The 9,267-nt window shown below is 38.8% G+C and overlaps 1 protein-coding gene across 4 annotated transcripts in view; it reads left to right on the top strand.

Annotated features, from left to right (window-relative positions):
- The window catches only part of Cpeb4 (cytoplasmic polyadenylation element binding protein 4), a 58,318-nt gene extending 50,970 nt beyond the window's left edge, over positions 1-7,348 (top strand). For all 4 annotated transcript variants that reach the window (XM_041675852.1, XM_041675853.1, XM_041675854.1 and 1 more), the window contains 3 exons: positions 927-1,041; positions 1,699-1,880; positions 3,043-7,348. In XM_041675852.1, coding sequence (XP_041531786.1) covers positions 927-1,041; positions 1,699-1,880; positions 3,043-3,270 — 525 coding nt within the window. In that variant the 3' untranslated portion in view covers positions 3,271-7,348. The remainder of the gene's footprint in view (positions 1-926; positions 1,042-1,698; positions 1,881-3,042) is intronic.
- Positions 7,349-9,267: the final 1,919 nt, after the last annotated feature.

Below are 9,267 nucleotides of genomic sequence, written 5' to 3' on the forward strand. Positions count from 1 at the left end.
AGAATGAGAGGGTAGGGCAGACAAGGGGTTGGGTGAACTAACTAACACTGCAGATATTTGAAAAAACATATTGAAACTATTTTATATTATTTTATAAGCGTGTGTGTGTGTGTGTACATATACATAGAGAGAGGGAGGCAGACAGAGACATTGAGAAGGAGGGAATTAGAGTTACATTATACAGAGGGACAGTGCTCCCACATAAAGCCATAGGTTATCAGACAAAAAGCCCAATGCCAGGTGTGGAATACACCATAGGCTATTGCCATTGCTCTTAGCTACCAACAAAAACTTGATCATAAGACCTTATGGTTGAGGACATCACACACTCACAGGATAAATCAAACTGGTACATAGGGTGTACAAGACTGCACAACCAGGCCTGGCTTAGGCACATTATTCTTGGTTGGGCTAATGAGCACTAAAGTGTTTATGAAAGTAATACTGCTCAGTGGGTAAAAACACTTGCTGCCTTTGCAGAGGATCTGGGTTCAGTTACCTGCACCCAAATAAATAAAAATAAATAAACTTTAAAAACTTTTTGCAAACATTAGCAATATTTTTACTTTGCAATGTAACAGATTCATTAGTATCAATAGTAAGTATGCATTTCCTGGAAATATGCTGAGTCCTATTTTATTTAAATTTTAATTATGTAGATATTGTAAGGATGGGTAAAATAGAGGTCCTAGTAAACTGAAAAATAGCTAACTTGTAGGTAATGAAGGATGTATGAGTGTGTTTGGCTCATAGTAAGTGAACTATTCATGAAACATTCTTACTCTGAAATGAAGGATAGGGAAAGCAGTTTTTAAGCCTTTTAGTTTTACAGCTTTATTGGTTTGTGACAAAATGGGTTATCGTAAAATACTCTGCAATAGTTTTGAACTTTTTTGATATGAGCATTTTGATTTACACACTCTTAGGTGCAGATTCGGCCCTGGAATCTCAGTGACAGTGACTTCGTGATGGATGGCTCACAGCCGCTTGACCCACGAAAAACAATATTTGTCGGTGGTGTTCCTCGACCATTACGAGCTGGTACAGTTAGACAAAATCCCTGTATCTTTAGCATGTGAAATATAAAGATCTTTGACTGAAATACTCCGAGCTTTGAGTTTATGTGCAATGCCCCCAGTGGCAAGAAGAGGGCATTGAATCCCCTTGGACTGGAGTTGTGAGTTGCCATGTGGGTGCTGGGAATCAAACGCTGGTCCTCTGAAGGAGCAGTCAGTGCAATATATGCTAGTAAATAACTAGATGTAAGCAAAGGTGCCGGGCTTCAGTGGTGAAGGGAGTGAGAAGGGCTCCCAAAGAATCGACGAGTGAATTTTCTAATGTTCTGTTTATAGTAACCAGTACCTTCCTAACCAGTACAGATATGACAGCAGTGCAGCCCAGAGCAGACAAATGTAGGTCCCTGTCACCAGTGACAGACCAATCATCTTGGAGCCTGAATTTTCTCAGAAAATTACTGCCTATTTCATAGGTTGTGAAAATTAAGACAGCACATTATAAACCAACCAGCTTGTTGAATGAATAAATACTCACCCAGCAGAAAAGTTATTGCAATAATAATTTTGATTTTAATAATGACTATGATGCAAACTCAGAAGTCACATAAACTTTGTTTCCATGAAACGGTAGGTGTGATTTATCTAAGTCTTCTTGATTGTGTCTCTGCTCCTCTCATTTTAGTGGAGCTTGCCATGATAATGGATCGGCTGTATGGAGGTGTCTGCTATGCTGGGATTGATACTGACCCTGAGCTCAAATACCCAAAAGGAGCTGGACGAGTTGCATTTTCTAATCAACAGAGTTACATAGCTGCTATCAGTGCCCGCTTTGTTCAGCTACAGCATGGAGAGATAGATAAACGGGTAAGTCCTGGACTGTGTTTGGAAAGTTCCAGAAATGGTGCACCATCTATTCTGAGACCTGTGTCTGATGTAGGTATCGAACACTCTGTGACACTATACTCTGAAGTCTTCATTGGTTATTTTATTGTGCTATTCTCAGTCTAAAATAGAAAGTCAACTTGGTGGGTTGTGCTCAGTGTTTCAGGTCGTGTATAGTCTATGTCAGTGGTCGCTTTCCAGTATACATAAAGAGAAAGCTCTGCCTATAGGTGACAGGCAGGATTTGTTCTAGCAGTCACATGCTGTTTGCTCTTCATTCATACTTCCCCGTCAATGTGTTTCCAGCTGGGGTTTATCATTAGAAATGCTTAGTGAAACCCGTGGGTCAGTGTTCAGTCCCTCTCTAGGACCACTGCAGAGTCTGGGGCTTAAAGTCTACCTGCCCTTCCACAAGTGCTAGGGAGTTTCATCCTGGAGTCTCCAAGACTAAAATCATAACCAATCTTATAGCAGGTGAGTTAACAACGGTTGTTCTAATGCTCAAGAGGCTCAGATGATATTGGCCCACTAAATACTGGAACAACCCAGTTCTGTAAAATCACCTCTCACTTTTTGAGTCAGGTAAACCACTCTCATTGACAAGGAATAAAGTGAGGTTTTCAGCTGTGAGGACCACAGCCACATCAGGGTTTACTGGAACTCCAGCTGTGGACACTTAAAAGAAACCACCAGCCAAGCTTGGCAACCTCTCAGAAGTTCATAGAGCAAAAAAGGCAACCATCTTCTTGCCCACTAACCCTTGCAGTATGCTATTTTATGGAAGATGGAAGCACTTAGATGGTTTTGTTTAAATTTTAATTCTGATAATGACCAAAAAAAATCTAGATCCACTAATTAAAACAAGGGTTTCTGAGGAAAACCTGAGTTTCATTTCATAATGCTCTAAGCAGTTGGTTTTACTTTATGATTTCTGATAAAATTCTTCTTTTGTTCTTTTGTTTGAAAGTTTATTTTAATAAGACAAGCATGTAAAATGATAGATATTAGCATCTTCTGTTGAAATGGATGTCTTCATTTCAGTAAATGCATCACTGCCCCTTCCCTTTAACACATAGGCACAGGATAAAAGTGTGCTTGCACATGGTTCTGACATGCCAACTCCCTTTTTATCTCTCCATTGCAGGTGGAGGTTAAGCCATATGTCCTGGATGACCAACTGTGTGATGAATGTCAAGGGGCCCGTTGTGGGGGGAAATTCGCTCCATTTTTCTGTGCTAATGTTACCTGTCTGCAGTATTACTGTGAATATTGCTGGGCTGCTATTCACTCTCGTGCTGGCAGGGAATTCCACAAGCCCCTGGTGAAGGAAGGTGGTGACCGCCCTCGGCATATTTCATTCCGCTGGAACTGAAGGATGAATGACTCCAGAGCTCATTTGCAGGCCTCAGAAGTGCCCTCTTCTGTTCACTCTGACCCTTCCTCAGCCTCTTCACGCTGGCATGTCCTGTGTAGAGTGTGTAACTAACAGTAGTAGAATGAAAGAACAACCTACAACATAGGTATTTTGTAGACTCTCGTGTCACTACAAACAGTGTGTTTAACTCCTTTTCCACATTGCCATCATGGTGCATGCAAGTTTTAACTCTCTTGTTTTGCTGGAGGCCAAGAGGATCCAAACTTGCTGCAGCATTTTCTTAGAGGAGAGAAATATTAACAGAGAAATGAGACAATATTTTGGGTTTTTAATTGCTGGTAATGATATAACATATAAGAATACTTTATTGAGATAACCACCAACAGTAACACTATTGTCTAATCTGACACAGTCTCCCCCAGGGAAGTGCTCTTGCCGTTTCCTTTCTTTTCTTTCATTCCTTATCTTTTCTATCCCTTTTCATTCTTTAACAGCAATGGAGGAAGTTAACAGTTACTAACAGGAAAGAGTATGTCAGAACAAGCAAACAATGAACAAGATTGAGCAGCATAACCAGAAGGGCTTTGAGGCTAAGTATGGTTTAATCATGCCTCAAATGCATCATACATCAGAAAATAATAAAGCAGGCAGAGCTGAGTTTGTTTTCTTTGGAATAATTCTTAAATTCCGAATGTAAGAATCAGGTGACATAACTACTGAGGGGAGTGCATTTATTTACTTCACTGACTTCCTAGTCACACCCCAGGAAGCCTACCAAAGCTAGAAGAAATGATATCTGGTGGGAAACAGAAGAACAAATGCATAAATTTTATTTTGTTGTTATATAGAAACTCTATATCCTAATTTACTAGGTCATCAGCTGTCGGCCTTTGCTCTCCATTTTGACATTGGAAAACAACATATCTAGACATACCTCAAGGATATCATTTTTGACTTTGTGTTACACTACACTTGTAGCCAAAACTGGAAGATGAAAATAGCATACAAATTGGCTGCCCATTGGCTTTGTTTTCCATTTGAAGTTACTTTGGGATCCTGTAATTTAGTTGTAACATAGAAAATGTAGGGGGGGAAGGTTTAAAAAAGTCAAGTAGTTGCAAAGTGTTTTTGCACTGTTGAACTAAGTAATTGTGTAAATCTGTGCAAAAGTCCGTATGTTTATCTTACTCTTCCTATAAAGTACAATAACATACACTTTCCGAACTTAGCATGGGACATAGTGTTTGAAGTGCCAACTTCATCAAGTAATGCATGCTTTATTATAAATACAACCCTAGCTTTGAAAGATGTTCTTATGTTTTGAACAGTATGCTTCAGAGGTAAATTTAAAATAGTCTCTTGAAGCCCTGGTCATGGACGGAACTTTTCGTTGAATTGACTTTCTCTTATTAAATGCCCTACCGTAGTTCAGAGGATGACTATCAGTGTGCAAAGCATTTGACAGCAGCAGCCTCAGTGCGCTCTTGCTCCCTGTGCTACCTAACAGTACCATCTTGGAGCCTTCAGAACCAAAGACTTGCCCCGCAGTGCTGTGTCACCGCCTGGCTGGTGATCCCTCTGATGTCTGTAGGAAAAGCAGCCCTTTATTTTTAACACAGGCTTTAATGAACTACACCTGTTAAGTCCCAAAGGTCAAAATGGAGGCACTTGCTGTCTAAGAGTCCAACAGAAAGAAGGAGCCGCTGTCAGCGACTCCCCTGCTAACAGAACAGCAAAGCAGTCATGCGAATGAATGGAGGGTGCTCTCTTGTAGCTGGTCAGGGACGCATTTTCTTTTCTCCTGAATTACATGATTCTAATTGGAATGTTCGTTTGCCTCTTTTTCTTCTTTACTGCTTGTAGGTGGCTTGGGGTGTGCCGTCGTGCTGTTCCTACCCAGTAAACAGGCGTGATGAGTTAAGAAATAACACTGCTTGAGAACTAGCTTTGAATAATTTTCCCTTTGTACATGACCTGCTGAATTTCGGTACAGTGTTTTGTAGCTAACTTATTTTGTCATGCACATGATGTATATTTGTTATGCACTACTTTTGTATATCTTGTTTTTCCAACAGTGAACATTTTTAGGCACACTTTTCACTGACGGGATATCTCTTTATGCAATACCTCAATTTTTCATATTGCAAAGAGTAGCTTTTTGTACTTTTATTACTGAGAGATCTTCATATACTTCATTTTTTAATATAAATAATTTTAATAAATTTTATTTTCTTATATTCTGCTTTTTATACATTTCAGTGCTCTGCATACATTTTAAATTATGAATGTTGTGCACTGGCAATGCTATTTTAGAGTCTGCAGAGAAGAGAAAGCATGTTGCTTAAACATCCTTCCCCAGCACCAGCTATTGGTGTACCTATAATTTAAGAAATAGTCTATGTAAAGTCACAAATTAATGAAAAAAATTCGCATGAAAATGACAAGATAACACTGTAGTTCCTAAAAAAAAAATTAAATGTATGAGCATAGGGTAGAAATTTAAAATAACAAAATTGTCTACAGCTTCTTACTAAGTTTTTAAAATTATTCATAAAATGCAGACATTTTGGCTGAATGTTTAACCATTTTTAATCTTAATTAATTGATGTTATGTGTTTGATTCAGAGATGTCTGCTCTTTTAAATTCTATATAATAAAACAAAATCGCCTGCCACAGGACAGGTCTGTAATGTTAGTATGCATGACTAAGGTAAGAAATTGTTATTCTGCTAATATTTACTTGTGATTGTGTGACAAGCGTGTTTACAGATGATTTGGTTCCACTTCTTTACAGGGCATAAACAATGATTATCTATTACTCTGAACTTTATGATTACATGTCCTTCAGATTACATGGGATTGTAGTTGGGAGTTACCATGTAACTCAAACATAATTAACATGTAATTAGTTTACAAGTTTTAGGGTTATCACTTCAATTTACCAAGCATGTAGTTCTAGCGCACTAGCATGGCACCAGCCATGTATTTACAATGTAGTTACAGAGTAATTACATGGTTATTTTTGCAATGTAAAATAAAGTGTTTCTGATTATTTTCTATGTAAAGGAACTCCCCCCCCCACCCCTGCCCCCCTGGCTTTGGTATAATATATATACTTCTCCATACACAGACCTCTGCAGAATGCAAAATAAAACTTGCAGTGAATGAACTTAGCATTTTATGAGAGTGCTGTTGGAAAGACTTGATAATTCACCCCTTTTGTTTTGAAGAGTTGAATCTTCTGTTAAAAGGTGATTTAAAACTTGAATGTGATGAATTGTGGCAAGCTCACTCCAGTTATGTGCAATACTTATCTCACACTTTGGAAGATCTTTGCAGTGTAATTCTTTGTTTTTAATTGCAGACATTTAAAAATGTCATTTTCTACTGTTAAGAGTAATCCTCTTTCTTGCTGGTGTTTCTAAAGAAAAGAATCAGAAATCAATCTTTCTACTAATGTAAATTTGAGATTATTTTTAAAAATGGAATAAAGAGGTTTTGGTCATTTGCTTTATTTTATTATCTTATTTTAAAGCTACTGTGATAGCATTGTAAGAATTGGGACAATATTGTATTCAACTGTTTTATTTTTTATATTTTTAAAATTTAAAGTATAATTAGTTTTTATAATTTCATCAGATTTTTGTTATATTTTTTTGGAAGTGAAACTTTTAGCAAGTGGGTGTCTAGTTTTTACTAATCCCTGATTTCCCAGTGATTGCTCATATTATCAGAAGGAAGCGTTATTTAAGTGCGTCAGTTAATTGTACTACTTGGCTGAATTTCCATATAGTTTTTACTGTGTATGGGGAGGTTGTAGTATTTATTCTAGCATTTTAAATAAGGGTAATTCATTTTTTTATTAAAGTCATTTTCACGTTAAGTTCCTATTTTTGTATGTTCTACTCTTAAGTTATATAACACAGTTCCTTTTTTAAAAGAGTTCATTTGTTGAAGTGCTAGTGAAGAATTAATGTTATTAAATAGTTTGCAAATGACTATTTATACCAGTATGCATATAATTTTTAAATATTTGTAATGTGAGATGTTGAATGAATAAAACTTTTAACTCAGATTTCTTTTACTATACTTATTTCTTTTTTTTAACATAAGTAGGTTCCCTGGTTGGGAACATAACATTTTAAAAGTACTAGGAATGTCTTCTTGGGCCCCAGCCGAACAAACCAGTATGAAAAAGTGTTTAGTCATCTGAGTGCTCGAGGCAGCATTCCTGGCTCATGTAAGTGGTAAGAGCTGGCAGCTGTAGTGTCTTTGGTCTTGTTGTTCTAATGCTGTCCTGTGGTGTGTGTGTGTGTCTGGGGTTGGGGGTATCAAGTCCAAGTGTTCTCTCTCCCTTCTCTCTCTTCTCTCCCTCCTCAAGATTGAACCCAGGACCTCCTGTGCTAAGCAGTTCTCCACCACTGAACCTCATCTCTTGTCTCAAAGCAAGTCTTCTTTGTCTTTGAACTCTCGGTTCTTTTGGAGACTGGTGTCACAGGCTATGGCCTTGGGTTGTAATCCCATAGCTAAGGAACTAACTGTATGTGCTGTCTTTATTTGGTCCATGTCTTATGTAGAATACCAAGTATTGCAGTGCATCAATATTTACACTTCAAGATACATTTAAACTTTCAGTGATAAATTACAACAAAATATATCCCAAGGATGCCCTGTTTATGAAGTAAGGTATCTGTGCTTTCTTCCTGCATTATGCTATTCTCAAGAGTAGGAAAGCAGGTCTTACTGGAGACAAACGGACTGAGATGTTTTACTTCTTAATTATCCTTCCCTACATAGAACTCTTTCAGCCACTGGGAATTGTGGGAAAGTGGGCTAGATGGTGGACTATGCCCAGGAGTTCTGGGTTCCAGAAGCTTCAGCGACATGGGTCCTGCTTTCTCTTAATTGGCAGTTTCCAAGACTGACCTTCATTGAAGCTCCCATAGGAAGCTTGTGCTCCTTGTCAATCACACATAGAGTTGTTTGTGTTGTTCACCCATAGGTTCCAGGGTTCCAGGCTAGCTTCGAGTCCTGTCCCATGCTGGGTCAGGCTCCTTAATCCCATGTAGTAGTAGGGGCGGTAAGGCTGCTTCCCCAGCACCTGGCCGCCCCCACGGCTAGCTTTACCCGAAATAATTACACAGAAACTGTATTCAGAAACTGTATTCTTTTAAACACCGCTTGGCCCATTTCTATCTAGCCTCTTCTAGGCTAGCTCTCGCACGTGGACTAGCCCATTTCTAATAATCTGCTGTAGCCCACGAGCTGGCTTACCAGGAATGATCTTAACCTGCGTCTGTCTGGAGTGGGAGAATCATGGCAACTCCTGACTCAGCTTCATTCTCCCAGAATTCTGTTCTGTTTACTCCTCCCACCTATGTTTTAACCTATGAGGGCCAGCCAAGCAGTTTCTTTATTGCTTAACCAATGAAATCAACAGATTGATATATGACACTCCCACATCAATCCCACACTCAGCCCTGACTCTAGAGGACTAGAAATGAGAAGCTATTCTTCAGCTGTTTGGATTATGCTTCCATTGACATGGACCAGCACTTGCCACAACCGCCACAGACACAAACATCTCGACATAAGCCACCAGATTTGAATCTGCCGTCCTGGAGATGCTCTCTGCCTTTCTGATCATATTGCCTCCTTAAAAATTATCACTTGAGAATTTCCCTCAGTGTTCCCTCTCCCAAAATAGGAATTCTGGGGGTAGGAACCACTGGATTTGAAAAAGCAAGAATTGGGAATTTATCTAGCCATTTTGGTCTCTCTTATTAGAGAACATTCTGTTTTGACATGCCTAGAGTCTTCTCTGGATATTTTAAAGTTCTAATCTTTCTCTAGTCCGATTGGGTGTCACCACTGGCCATCTGGGAACATGTTAACATGTTACTGTGATTGCACATGGTGACAGAATCAGAAAAGGAAGTTAAAAATGAAAATCAGCATGCTGTCCAGGATGCAGCCAAGGCAAAACATCCATGT

Source organism: Microtus oregoni, unplaced genomic scaffold (assembly GCF_018167655.1).
Source record: "Microtus oregoni isolate MIOR12 unplaced genomic scaffold, Mior012 000027F_ref0000203, whole genome shotgun sequence".
NCBI classification, from domain to species: Eukaryota; Metazoa; Chordata; class Mammalia; order Rodentia; family Cricetidae; genus Microtus; species Microtus oregoni.